General features: G+C 33.3%; 1 protein-coding gene across 1 annotated transcript in view; it reads left to right on the top strand.

Annotated features, from left to right (window-relative positions):
* The window catches only part of LOC107694983 (A disintegrin and metalloproteinase with thrombospondin motifs 20-like), a 139,308-nt gene that overhangs the window by 32,569 nt on the left and 91,419 nt on the right, over positions 1-15,320 (top strand). The window contains exons 9-11 of the mRNA XM_016494735.1: positions 2,145-2,269; positions 3,695-3,841; positions 14,409-14,550. Of these exons, the coding sequence (XP_016350221.1) occupies positions 2,145-2,269; positions 3,695-3,841; positions 14,409-14,550 (414 nt within the window). The remainder of the gene's footprint in view (positions 1-2,144; positions 2,270-3,694; positions 3,842-14,408; positions 14,551-15,320) is intronic.

Raw genomic sequence — 15,320 nt, 5'->3', positions numbered from 1 at the left:
AAGAGCCGGTGTGAATAAATATAGATTTAAATTCAAAGAGACAGGATAGTCTGTGCATGATCTGATGTTTTATTCGAACCGGGCGCTCTCGCGCAGAAAGTCGAACCAGGAAATTCCTAATATGGACAAAAGCGTCCAGCTCTCGCTGTATGAAAGCAGTTGTTTTCACAGAAAAACAGAAACGTTTGGAAACATGAAGACATTAAACATACGATTTCGATAATATATTGTTTATTTGTGTTTTTCAAGTCATCGCCAGGTAATAAATAAAGTATATGAACAATGCAGTGCTTAACTGACATAGCATATATTACAGTATAGAAGCTATTCTGCCTTATGTGATTAAAAAAGTGTTTGTAGTATATAAACAAATCATTATTATTGGTCATTGTCAGCAGTGTATCTGATTTCTTATTCCAATTAAAAGCTAGAAATAAGAGAAAAATTTAAGTTGCCTATACACTACCAGTCAAGTTTTTGAACAGTAAGATTTTTAATGTTTTTTAAAGAAGTCTCTTCTGTTCACCAAGCCTGCATTTATTTGATCCAAAATACAGCAAAAGCAGTAATATTGTGAAATATTTTTACTATTTAAAATAACTGCTTTGTATTTGAATATATTTGAATATGTAATTTATTTCTGTGATCAAAGCTGAATTTTCAGCATCAAGAAAAATGGTATCAGAAAAATAAACTTGTTTTCTCTTTGGATTAAGTTTATTTTTCTGACCCCAAAGTCTTAACTTAGTTTTGATGCATTTTTGTTTTTCAGGAAACAAGACTTTATATTTTATGTCATTTTACTTATCAGGTAAATTAATCTTAATATGAATCTTAATTTAAGTATGTTTAGATATTTGGACTGGAAAACTAAAAAACAAGGCTCAGTAAGAAAATAATTTTCACAGTGTACCCAGTATTTTTAGTAAAATAAATTTTTTTTTTAATGAAAATATATTTACTTTAGAAGCAAAATTATTCAAAGAAACATACACTTTAAATTAAGTTAAAGTTGTTTTCTGAGCCCATTGGCAGATTTTCTTGTTTTAAATGTAAAATTACTAAATTTTGATGCATTTTTTTTTTTTTCAGGAAAAAAAGGTTTAATATTGTAAGTAATTTTGTTTCTTAAGTAAATTCATGTTGATTTTAGACATTAAAGCAAGACAAACATACTAAGAATGAACATTTTTTGTAGTATTTTTGTCTTGTTTTCCAGCACAAATATGTAAACATTCATAAATAAAGATACATTTAATTGAGTAGCAAAATTACAAGATATAGATTATTTTCTGAAAAATGCATCAAAATTAAGTGAGTTTTTGCTTAAAACAAGAACAAATATCTGCCAATGGGGTCAGAAAAATAAGCTTGTTTTCCCTTTGAATTAATTTATTTTTTCTGGCACCATTTGCTAATTTTTTTTTCTAGTTCTAGCATAAACTCACTTCATTTTGATATATTTTTCAGAAAACAAGACTTAATATCTCAAGTAACTTACAAGTAACAATGTGTCTTGATTTAAGAGTATTTAGATATTTGTACTGGAAATCAAGACAAAAATACTGTGGAAGAGCATCATTTTGTCAGTGTTTAAATCAGTCAGAGGTTATTCAGATCCATTAAGAACGATTCACGAGTCTTTAACGCTGATACATGACTCCAGTAGGCTGTAACATTTGATCTTTCATTTGTTTCATAGCCGAAAATCCTTTTATTTTGATGCAATGCAGAACATCTGGCATCTCACTTTCTCTGTCCAAAACTCGACATTGACGAGCTTTTTGACTCCACAGAGCAAGACAAGACTTTTCTAAGGAACAGTTCACCTAAAAATGAATCTTTTGTCATCAATTTGTCATCATGTTGTTCCAAACCTGCTCTTTCCATGCAACAAAACTGGATATGGACCAGGTCTAAAAAATGACAAAACATTTCTATAAAAGTGTAATAAAAGCAGTGTGAACATTGTCCACTGAAGAAATGGGGTTTGAATGATTTAAGTGTGAATAAATGATGAGAAAAGATTAATTTTTTGCTCAAGCTCTTTACATGAGCGGCACAGATGTTCATGAAATGAAACCGATTCGGACAGCAAAAGTATTTCACGAATGTAACATGTGAAATGTGTTTTTAACGTGCAGATGAAGCCTCTCAGATGGAGTCTGAAGGATGTGCATCAACACAGCTGCGTTCCTCGTCGTGCTGTAGTTGTCGTGTGTCTGATTTCACAGCTGTTTCTGGACTCTGACATCAGATTCGCCTCAATGCAGCGTTTATTTTAAGATTTTATTGCTGGACTCTTCCTGTCTGTAATAAAAAGAGGTTTCATGTCCTGTTGACAGTCGCACATATTACAGCATTGACACAAAATTATGGTAAAAAATATAAAAAATGTAATAGTGACTTTTTGACTTTTTATACACAATATATAACACAATTCAAAGGAAAAATTTTGTAATTTCGTAATTACAAAATTTTTTATTTTCTCGGAATTCTGAATTGACATCGCATAATTTTGAGTTTTTTCTCAGAATTCTGAGTTTACATCTTGCAATTCTGATTTTTTTTCAGAATGCTGAGTTTACATCTCACAACTCTTTTTTTTTCAGAATTCTGAGTTTATATCTCACACTTCTGATTTTTTTTCTCAGAATTCTGAGTTTACATCTTGCAATTCTGATTTTTTTTCTCAAAATCCTGAATTTACATCTCGCAATTTTTACTTTTTTCTCGGAATTCTAAGTTTACATCGTGCAATTTAGATATTTTTATTTTCTCGGAATTATGAATTCACATCTCGTAATTTTTTAATTTTTTTCTTGGAATTCTGAGTTTATATCTCGTAATTTTAAAATCTTTTTTTTTTTTTATTCTGAGTTTACATCTCAATTTTTTACTTTTTTCAGAATTCTGAGTTTACATCTCGTAGTTCTGACTTTTTTCTCGGAATTCTGAATGTACATCTCGCAATTTTGAGTTGTTTTCTTGGAATTCTGAGTTTACGTCTCGTAATTTTAAATTCTTTTTTTTTTTGGAATTCTGAGTTTACATCTCAATTTTTACTTTTTTCAGAAATCTGTAAGTTTACATCTTGCAATTTAGATATTTTTTATTTTCTCGGAATTATGAATTTACATCTCGCAATTTTTAGATTTTATTCTTGGAATTCTGAGTTTACATCTCGTAATTTTAAATTCTTTTTTTTTTTATTCTGAGTTTACATCTCAATTTTTACTTTTTTCAGAAATCTAAGTTTACGTCTCGCAATTTTGAGTTTTCTCGGAATTCTTAGTTTACATCTCAGAATAATACATATAATCATCTACATATAATAATAAAAAAAGTTATTCAACTTTCTTCCCCCACAATTCAGACTTTTCTCAGACTTGCAAGTAAAAAAAGTCAGAATTACCTTTTTAATTTTTTTATTCCGCGGAGGAAATAAGCTTCCATACACAATACCGTGGTCCTACTATGTGCCATTCTTTGAAGTATCTTAAAATAATTATAGCTTTTGAATATGGTAATGATGCTATTTATCCAGTTACCATACTATGATCATAGTTTTACCATGATTCAATTGCAGTACTTTCATATTTCTCATATCCTCATATGTGGAAGTGCAGAAACACAAATGTCCTGAAGTGTTTGTGAGAAGCATCTGCTGAACTGTTTGTTGTGTGTGTTTCAGGTTCAACATGCCTCATGATGACAGTCCGAAGTGCCGCGAGGCGGGAATCAAGCATCAGTACCACGTCATGGCCCCGACCCTCAACTACGACACCAGCCCCTGGTCCTGGTCCAAATGCAGCCGCAAATACATCACGGATTTCCTGGAGTAGGTGCTCAGTTACATCTGCCATCAGTTCAATCTACTCTCGATCCATTTATATGAATGAGATTCCAGTTAAAGTCCCATTTCACATTTTTAATGAAAGTACAAGTCTGTTTGAAAACGTTTGTTATTTAACAGCAGGAAATTAAAGAAAATCCAGCTTAAGTTGGAATCTGGTTTGGCATGGTTTATAGTTGGTTGGAGATGGTTATTAGTTGGGTTAAACAGTGTTATTTTAGTATTATTTACATGCTATTTTAGTATTTGTTAAAAATTGTTTTCATTCTAATAATATTTTATTATAAAAATTATTTTTATATTTCCATTTTAATTTAAGTTTTAGTAAATTATTTGTGTCATTTTTATTAGTTTTTATATATAGCTTTAATAATTTTTTATTTCAGTTGTAGTTTTAGTAATTTTAGTACTTAAACTTTTTGTTAGTTGCCAAGGCAACATTTTATTTTTATTATCTAATATGTATGTTTTAATTTTATTTAGATATATTTCAATTACCAAAAATGATTCGTAAAGGTTTTAGTTTTAGTTTACAATAACAACACTGAGTTTAGGTTTGGGTGGGGCTAATAATTAATTAAATCTTAAAAATGCATTAATAAATAATTAATACTTAAATAATTTTTAAATAAAAACAAAATAAAATATTTTAGTATATTATAATATGTATTACAACAAAATATTTATTTCAAATTATTAATATGTTAACCTAAAATCACAGAGGGTTCTTCAAGTAAATATTTTACATCTAAGGAGTTCGGCTGACAAAAAAAAAAAAAAAAGAAGAAAAACCTTGGGAATCCCCGGTACATATGAATCAAATTCCCATTCCAGATTTGTATTCACAGTATTTAAAGTCAGCTTTAAAACATTTCTCATTCGGCGTTAGTTTAGTTAGTTTAGGTGATTGAACAATTGGTCTTGGTCAGCTGGTTAAAGCTGGTAGAGCACCTTTGGTAGGGAACTGGATTATCTGGTCAATGCAGCTGCTGTGACGTGGTTTTCCCAGCAGGCTGTTGGTGTTTTGTATGTCAGTGTGCTAATATCAGAGGTCAGCGCAGTGGTTTTAAAGTTAAATTGAGCTCTGAGCAAATCCTCAAAAGGTCACGCTCCTCAGAGCTCAAAATTGCACTTCCCCTTTGAGAGGAGCTCTTCCTGTCCCGCTCTGGTCTGAGTCTGCTTTCTCTCTGGGAGCCGGACAATCATTTAGTCGCTGGCGTTCTTGGCCCCTCGGCAGACGTAACCCGGGGCGACGGCTCATTGAGGGGTCCGGAGCGGAAGGAGACGCAGCTGAAGGGCTTCGCTGTAAGACAGGAAGTGTCAGTTATAATTAGATTCTCTCTGGACGTGACCCTTTGATCTCGTCTGCGCTCCAGTGGCTCCAGCAGTCAAAGGCCTGCGGATCAGGGTCAGGGTCGTGGATCGACAGCTTATGCAGCCTAGAAGAAACTCAACAAGGTTTAGGAATGCAAAGAAAAGACTAATGAAACGTGAGTGTGTGTGTGTGTGTGTGTGTGTGTGTGTATGTACACACTACCGGTCAAAAGTTTGGGATCAGAACTATTTTTAATATGTTTTACAGGAGTTTCTTCTGCTCATCAAGGCTGCATTTATTTGATCAAAAATACAGGAAAAAATTTAATATTGTGAAATATTATTATGATGTAAAATAATGTTTTTCTATTTTAATGTACATTTGATGTACAATATGCAATATGTATTTTCAGCATCATTACTCCAGTCTTCAGTGTCACATGATCTTCAGAAATCATTCTAATATGCTGATTTATTATCAGTGTTGAAACTGTTGCTGCTTCATATTTTTTTTGTAACCTGTGATACTTTTTTCAGGATTCTTTGATGAATAAAAAGTTAAAAAGAAGAGCATTTATTTAAAATAGAAATATTTTCTAACAATATACGCTACAGTTCAAAAATTTGGAGTCAGTAAATTTTTATTCTTTCTTTTTTTGAAAGCAATTAAAACTTTTATTCAGCGAGGATGTGTTAAATTGTTAAGAAGTGATGGCAAAGATTTATATTGTTAGAAAATATTTATATTTTGAATAAATGCTCTTCTTTTTAACTTTTTATTCATCAAAGAATCCTGAAAAAAGTATCACAGTTTCCGAAAAAATATTTGGCAGCACAACTGTTGATAATTCTAATAATAAATCAGCATATTAGAATGATTTCTGAAGATCATGTGACACTTTATACTGGAGTAATAGCTGATGGAAATTCAGCTTTGCATCACAGAAATAAATTATATTTTAAAGGATATTAAAATAGAAACCATTATTTTATATTGTAATAACATTTTGCAAGATTACTGTTTTTTTTTCTGTATTTTTGATCAAACAAATGCAGCCTTGATGAGCAGAAGAGACTTTTTTAAAAAACATTACAAGTCTTACTGATCCCAAACTTTTGAGCGGTAGTGTATATATATATATATATATATATATATAAAACATATGAAAGATATATTATTTAGTCAACATTTACTTTAAAAAAAAAAAAATATGTTCCTGGTTGTATGTGATTAAATTATTAATCGATGCGTTATTTAAAAGAAAAATAAGCATCTGTTTTTGTTTTTGACTTTGCTTATTGTTTACATCTCCATATTGGGATATTTTAACTAGTAGTGAGTTGGTTCATGAACATTGTTTATGTTGAAATGGTTTTAAAAACCATTTTCGTTCTGAAACATTAATTTAAAAGTAGAAAACTAAAATAGTATTTTCTTGTAAAATATACTCTAATGATCTTTATTTTATTAACAACTTTGAAATGTAATTTTTTCCAATGTAGGGCAGTTTTGTAATATTCCGTTGGTTGATAATTTTGGTAATTAATTTTTTGTAATTTCTTCTGTATGTTTTCCTAATTATTTATTCTGTTTCACTAAGCAATACAACACAGTGCACACGTAAAAAGGTTTTGTGGGATCACTGTTTATGTTGGCTTTATAATAATAATAATAATTATTATTATTATTATTATTATTAATATCAAGTGCTTTGGTTGATAGTTTCAATCATTTGTTTAAGTATTTTTTTTTAAGTAAAATGGTTTGTGGACACCATTTATATTTACTTTAGGACAGTTTTTTAATATCAAGTGCTTTTGGCTGATAGTTTCAGAAATTTATTTTATAGGAGGACAATTTTATTGCACAAATGTTGCTTTCTCATAGCTCAGGAGACTTATTGGAGTTAGATATTTTTGAGATGTGTGACATATTGTTGAGATTTCCTCTGAAACTCTAGATTATTTGGTTGTTTTTTTCTCAGGAGGAAAGCAGCAGACTCTGTTTGCTCTGCTCTTAATCTCATTGCTTTGAGAAAATGCTGACATTTGTGTTGTTTCTTTTCCGCATTGAAAGGTTTGATCAAAAACAGACAGACAGTGCATTAGAGGAAAGCATATGCATTTGCTACAGGAGCTCTGTTCATTGGTGGGAAAAGCAACGTAAAGTGTTGAAAGTCGTCCAGAACCGCTCAAGTGCATCTGTGTTTTGACTGTCCATTCAACCTCAAGAGCTCTTCAAGACTTAACACTCTCCTGTGAGGAGATTAAAGAGAAAAAACACTGCATGCACACACATTTGATCCGGCTGGAAGACCCTCGGATTAATCAATACAACTCATTTGCACATTATTGTTACTGGCTGTGAGTTTTTAATCTATTAATGACTTCTCAGAATCCCAAAGCAGTTTAAGTTAATGTGTTTGATTATTAACCCTGTTCACTCGGCTGTACAATACTATACAAAACTGTGATGGAGTATTTTTATTTTTTTTGCATTGGAAAAATCAGCTTGTTACTGGAAGATCTGCGATTTTGGAAACAAAAACTAATTCCATTTTCTGAAAAGCTTGTCATTTTTCCACTCCGTGACCTACAGGGTCCACAAACGCACGCAGACGATTGGAGAAACCAGCTAGCTCTGTATATCAGACGCTTCTCTTTGCATTAAAGGGGTCATAGGATGCTACATGCACTTTTACAAGTTGTTTGAACTGAAATGTGTGTTGGCAGTGTGTGTACACAACCACCCTATAATGATAAAAATCCACCCAGTGTTTTTTTTTTTAATCTGGTTAAATCGAGCCGATCTCAGATGCCTGTCTGTATGACGTCACAGAGACAGGCCCCTCCCACGATAGTTTGATTGATCTTAACTTAGCTCCGCCCTGAGTGAGCTGTCATCAGTCCGCCATTGTTTCACCGCCGGAGCAGATGTAGACAAGAATGACTCCTAAGCGATTGAGGTGTTTTGTTGTTGGATGTAATAATGAACAGCAGTCGCCATTTACTCCTGACATCTGAGCCGCTGAAGGCGCAGTGGATTACAGTGTTTCTGAAGGGAATGCGCCCCCGATCTACATAAATATCGCGCTGTACATTCACTCCCCCCACCTACAATCCCTGCCGGTACGAGACTCGAACCCGCAACCTTTTGGGTTACGAGTCCAACTCTCTAACCATTAGGCCACGACTTCCCATGTATATTATTATTTATATATATATATATATATATATATATATATATGTATATTATTCATAAGTGGGCTAGAATGACGTCTTTAATCTGTCATCTGAACATGGAGATGGTACTAATGCCATGGTACTGAATGATTACTGTATTTATATACCATGATATTTACTTGTTTCTCCGAGCTACCATGATACATGTCCAAAAAACCTTCAATAATAATACGTCTGAGTCATTTTCCTTAATAAACTCACCCGCCCAAATGATCTCCAGGTGTGGACTTCATGTCTGTGCCAGAAAGGCGCAGCCTGACCTGAACTCAAAGAAACCTGACGGCACTTTTTCTAGAAAGTACCTTGGTATTATCAGGTTTTTGGACATGCATCATGGTAAGTTCCTTGGGAGTACACAATAAATACTAGGGTATATAAATAGTGTCTTAATGGGATAGTTCCTGCAAAAATAATCATCCTGGCATGATTTATTCACCATCGTAAAGTCTGTTTTAAAATGTTTGTCATTTGTCTGCAGGAAATTCCAGAAAATCCAGCTAGTTTGAAATGGTTTCTAGCTGGTTAGAGATGGTTATTAGTTGGTTTAGGCATGTTATTTATATACTAGTGTACTGTTTATTCAAGCTTTTATTTTTATATTTTCAGTTTTCAGTTTAATTTGCTATTGGAGTATTTATTAATGTTTTGAAATAGCTTTTATTTTAATATTTTCAGTTTTTGTTTTGATTTTAGTTCATTAAAATGTTTGTTTCATTTAGGTTTTAGTAATTTTGTTATGTGCCTTTGTCATTTTTATTTATTAATTTATTTATTTAGGTTTTTAGATATCTGTAATTTATTTTATTTCAGTTTGCTGCTAAGGCAAGATTTACTTTAAGTTTTACGTGTATAGGCAATATTTATTTTTGTTTTATTTATATACTAGTGTACTATTTATTAATATATTGAATTAGCTTAATTCATTTTAATTTACTAGTACAGTATTTATTAATATTTGGAATTAGCTTTTATTTTTATATTTTCAGTTTTCATTTTAATTTGAATTTCATTCATTTCATTTTAATGTTTCAAACCAACTTTGGGTCAAATATGGACTAACCCAACCGTTGGGTTAAATTTTTACATAAAATTGTTAACCCAAAAGTTGGGTTAGTCCATATTTGACCCAAAATTGAATTGAAACAACCCAGCATTTTTTAGAGTGTTATTTTATTTTTGTATTTTAAGTTTTCATTTTAAATTTTGCCCATTAAAATGTTAAATTTAGTTTAGGTTTTCATAATTTTGTTATGTGCCTTTGTCATTCATTCATTCATTTTTATATATCTTTAATTTACTTTATTTCAGTTTAAGTACTTCAACCTAAATGTATTTTATTTCAGTTTGCTGCTAAGGCAAGATTTCAAACTTTCATTTACATTTTTTTTTTAAGTTTTCAATCTATAGTCAATATTTATGTTCATCAATAGTAATGTTTTATTTTATTTCAGCTTTATTTCAAATACCAAAAAATAAACTTGAAATAAATAAGTAACTGTCAAATTAAAATGAATGCATTTATTATAAAAAAAAAAACATTAAAATAAAACAAAATATTTAGTTTGTTTAGCTGCACGTTAACCAACATCAGACTACCATGAACATGCAAATGTGTTGGTAAATTATTAAAAAAAATAATAATTTAATCTCAGGAACTTCACCCCCGTGTCGATCCAAACTGGTACGATTTTCTTTCTGTTGTGAAAAGATATTTTGCGAAATGTATATCTATATATATATTAGTGGGTTCCAATGGTGATTGAACCCAACATTCATCAAAATATGTGACCCTGGACCACAAAACCAGTCATAAGGGTCAATTTTTGTGAAATTGTGATTTATACATCATCTGAAGCTGAATAAATAAGCTTTCCATTGATGTATGGTTTGTTAGGATAGCACAATATTTGGCTGAGATACAACTATTTGAAAATCTGGAATCTGAGGGTGCAAAAAAATCTAAATATTGAGAAAATCGCCTTTAAAGTTGTCTAAATGAAGTTCTTAGCAATGCATATTACTAAACAAAAATTAAGTTTTGATATATTTACGGTAGGAAATTTACAAAATTGTAACATGATCTTTACTTAATATCCTAATGATTTTTGGCTTAAAAGAAAAATGTATAATTTTGACCCATACAATATATTGTTGGCTATTGCTACAAATATACCCCAGTGACTTAAGACTGCTTTTTTGCTCCAGGGTCACATATCTTCTTCAGCGTTCACAAACTTTCTGTTTTGGATGAACTGTCTCTTTAACTCCAGTGTTAGGATGCAACTTGTCCAGTGTTTGCGGTTCTAATCATGCGAAAGAGCCTGAATTCACATGCTCACACTCACTTGAGCGTAGCTGTGAGATACTTGGAGATCTGACGGTCTCAGTTTACTGTAATCTTATCGCTCTTTGCTTTGCACTGGCATGAAGGGTTTCTGTCAACCTCAGTCTTGCCGATTTGATGAACTCATAACTCAAACTCTCACGAGCTGATGGCGAGGTGCGGAGAGACGAGAGCATACTGCGCTGTCATCGTTACTCTGATGGATAAATGAGTCCCGCAGAAGGACGCATGCACCTCGAGTAGTGTCCATTTTCCCCCTCGTAAAGACAAAGGTGTCTTGTAGGGTGTGTGGAGTGGGAGTGAAGGGTGAGCGAGGTAATGAGAGGACTAAATCAGCTGACGCAGGTGTTTAGTCTCAAAGCCAAGGACAAATTGAACCAGCAACATCAACATCTCACGTAATTACACTGTTTTTGACAGGGTAAAAAAGGTGTTTTTACACTACCATTGAGAAATTTTAACCAAACTATGTTACAGATTTTTTATTAAGAGCCTAAAGAATCATATCAACTTGTGGAAAATGGGCATCCTATGACCCCTTTAACGCTCAGTCTGTCAGACGCTCACTGAGGCTTTTAGAAGCAGCAGCTGAATGTCTTGAGAAATGAGAAGCGTCTCACAATACTCACAATATATCAAATCCCTCTGGAGCTGCACCAAAACTTCACTTCACTAATGAAAATCAGGCCGGTTGACCTTTGGTTATACTGTTGCTCGCTCAGACACGCTTTACAGGACGTCCCATAGGTAAAAAATATTTATTTTTTTTATTTTTTTATTTATTAATATTTGGAATTAGCTTTTATTTTTATATTTTCAGTTTTCATTTTAATTTGAATTTCATTCATTTCATTTTAATGTTTCAAACCAACTTTGGGTCAAATATGGACTAACCCAACCGTTGGGTTAAATTTTTACATAAAATTGTTAACCCAAAAGTTGGGTTAGTCCATATTTGACCCAAAATTGAATTGAAACAACCCAGCATTTTTTAGAGTGTTATTTTATTTTTGTATTTTAAGTTTTCATTTTAAATTTTGCCCATTAAAATGTTAAATTTAGTTTAGGTTTTCATAATTTTGTTATGTGCCTTTGTCATTCATTCATTCATTTTTATATATCTTTAATTTACTTTATTTCAGTTTAAGTACTTCAACCTAAATGTATTTTATTTCAGTTTGCTGCTAAGGCAAGATTTCAAACTTTCATTTACATTTTTTTTTTAAGTTTTCAATCTATAGTCAATATTTATGTTCATCAATAGTAATGTTTTATTTTATTTCAGCTTTATTTCAAATACCAAAAAATAAACTTGAAATAAATAAGTAACTGTCAAATTAAAATGAATGCATTTATTATAAAAAAAAAAACATTAAAATAAAACAAAATATTTAGTTTGTTTAGCTGCACGTTAACCAACATCAGACTACCATGAACATGCAAATGTGTTGGTAAATTATTAAAAAAAATAATAATTTAATCTCAGGAACTTCACCCCCGTGTCGATCCAAACTGGTACGATTTTCTTTCTGTTGTGAAAAGATATTTTGCGAAATGTATATCTATATATATATTAGTGGGTTCCAATGGTGATTGAACCCAACATTCATCAAAATATGTGACCCTGGACCACAAAACCAGTCATAAGGGTCAATTTTTGTGAAATTGTGATTTATACATCATCTGAAGCTGAATAAATAAGCTTTCCATTGATGTATGGTTTGTTAGGATAGCACAATATTTGGCTGAGATACAACTATTTGAAAATCTGGAATCTGAGGGTGCAAAAAAATCTAAATATTGAGAAAATCGCCTTTAAAGTTGTCTAAATGAAGTTCTTAGCAATGCATATTACTAAACAAAAATTAAGTTTTGATATATTTACGGTAGGAAATTTACAAAATTGTAACATGATCTTTACTTAATATCCTAATGATTTTTGGCTTAAAAGAAAAATGTATAATTTTGACCCATACAATATATTGTTGGCTATTGCTACAAATATACCCCAGTGACTTAAGACTGCTTTTTTGCTCCAGGGTCACATATCTTCTTCAGCGTTCACAAACTTTCTGTTTTGGATGAACTGTCTCTTTAACTCCAGTGTTAGGATGCAACTTGTCCAGTGTTTGCGGTTCTAATCATGCGAAAGAGCCTGAATTCACATGCTCACACTCACTTGAGCGTAGCTGTGAGATACTTGGAGATCTGACGGTCTCAGTTTACTGTAATCTTATCGCTCTTTGCTTTGCACTGGCATGAAGGGTTTCTGTCAACCTCAGTCTTGCCGATTTGATGAACTCATAACTCAAACTCTCACGAGCTGATGGCGAGGTGCGGAGAGACGAGAGCATACTGCGCTGTCATCGTTACTCTGATGGATAAATGAGTCCCGCAGAAGGACGCATGCACCTCGAGTAGTGTCCATTTTCCCCCTCGTAAAGACAAAGGTGTCTTGTAGGGTGTGTGGAGTGGGAGTGAAGGGTGAGCGAGGTAATGAGAGGACTAAATCAGCTGACGCAGGTGTTTAGTCTCAAAGCCAAGGACAAATTGAACCAGCAACATCAACATCTCACGTAATTACATCACATGGCTATTCTGAGCCCCGATTTCCGTTCTCCCTTGCAGAAAGCTGAGCTGGCGAATGGAGAAAGGAGGTTTATTTTGTTCTCTCTCTGGCTGAAAGAGCCATTCAGAGACGTTAAGCCCAACAATTCAATGAGCTCCAATGTGGTGCCCTGCTCTTTTGTAGCTCCTTTATGCGTTTCAAAGGAAGGGTGTGGTGGGACGTATATGTCATGACGTTGTTGAAACGTTGGTTTTGGCACCGTTGAGTTGATTCTTGGAGACGCAGCATTGTTAAACAGCACCGTCTTTACTAGGGTGAAATGCAGCCTTTGTGTTGGCTGAGGTCCATTCAATCAGTTACTCGCAGGTAACAAAGCAGACCACCCACCGCTGCCTCCATCTTACACTTGACCTTCAGACGCCAGGTGAAATCAGAAAGACTGCATTCATAATTATCCATTGGGAGTTGATGATGAAATGTATATCTATATATATATTAGTGGGTTCCAATGGTGATTGAACCCAACATTCATCAAAATATGTGACCCTGGACCACAAAACCAGTCATAAGGGTCAATTTTTGTGAAATTGTGATTTATACATCATCTGAAGCTGAATAAATAAGCTTTCCATTGATGTATGGTTTGTTAGGATAGCACAATATTTGGCTGAGATACAACTATTTGAAAATCTGGAATCTGAGGGTGCAAAAAAATCTAAATATTGAGAAAATCGCCTTTAAAGTTGTCTAAATGAAGTTCTTAGCAATGCATATTACTAAACAAAAATTAAGTTTTGATATATTTACGGTAGGAAATTTACAAAATTGTAACATGATCTTTACTTAATATCCTAATGAATTTTGGCATAAAAGAAAAATGGATAATTTTGACCCATACAATGTATTGTTGGCTATTGCTACAAATATACCCCAGCGACTTAAGAGTTGATGCATAAAACACTAAATGCTTTACAATAGTACTTCCTCCAGGCTTCTGAGGATGAAGAAACCCACCTGAAGCTATCGCTAGATTTCTCCTTGTTGAATGTGTTGATATCTGTCTGTTTTTTTTTTCTTTTTAGCACTGGTTATGGTGAATGTCTCCTGGACGAGCCTTTGGGGAGGATGTATAACCTTCCCAACCAGCTTCCAGGTCAACTCTACAACGCCAACCGGCAGTGTGAACTCATGTTCGGCCCCGGCTCCCAAGTCTGTCCGTTTATGGTACGACATCTAAATCTACTTCCACCACGCATTGGCTATGTTTCCGTCACCCTCTTTTAATACGCATTTTGAAGTATCGCATGAGAAACGAGTGATGGAAACACCAAATTTTGAAAAAAATATCCCTTAATTCACAAAAAAGTTTTTACGCTCGCTTGAGGCGGTTTTTGTCTTGTGTGAAAAAGGGTTAATGTGAATAATGGGAGATGGAAATGCATTTGGCGAATAAATTCCTCCAAGCACATCAAAAAAGTCATGTGATTTGCGTCATGGGATGTATGGTTATTCTGAAATGCCCGAGCAAAGTCTGTCATCAAAGTATTTCTGTATAATAGTCTTACACGACTGCGTTCCCAAACAGCAGGCATCCACCTCCAAAAGCAATGACTGCATTTATTGTGCTTTGTATGCTCACTCTGAGGCGCAAGTAATTTATTATATATGAAATTGATTATATTCAGTGGCTTCTCCTACTTTTCTTAGTGATATTTAGTGCCAGTTTATCAGGAAGTGGGCGGGGCTAAACAGGCAGTGATGTCGATCTTCTTCTGCGGAGGCGGTGCTTATCCACACTATTACATCATATGATGTAATAGTGTGGATAAGCACCGCCTCCGCAGAAGAAGATCGACATCACTGCCTGTTTAGCCCCACCCACCTATTCACGCATGTAGCCTAGTGTTTACGAGAGGCGAACGCGCAGGTCTACGCAGAAACCAAACGATAAAGATGGCTCTGAAGACAACAAGATGCTGTGTTGGAAAAGAAAG

The sequence above is a fragment of the Sinocyclocheilus anshuiensis genome, unplaced genomic scaffold, assembly GCF_001515605.1.
Source record: "Sinocyclocheilus anshuiensis isolate Anshui unplaced genomic scaffold, SAMN03320099.WGS_v1.1 scaffold923, whole genome shotgun sequence".
NCBI classification, from domain to species: Eukaryota; Metazoa; Chordata; class Actinopteri; order Cypriniformes; family Cyprinidae; genus Sinocyclocheilus; species Sinocyclocheilus anshuiensis.
Note: the sequence above shows the minus strand (reverse complement) of the source record. Positions and strands in the feature narration are given on the sequence as shown.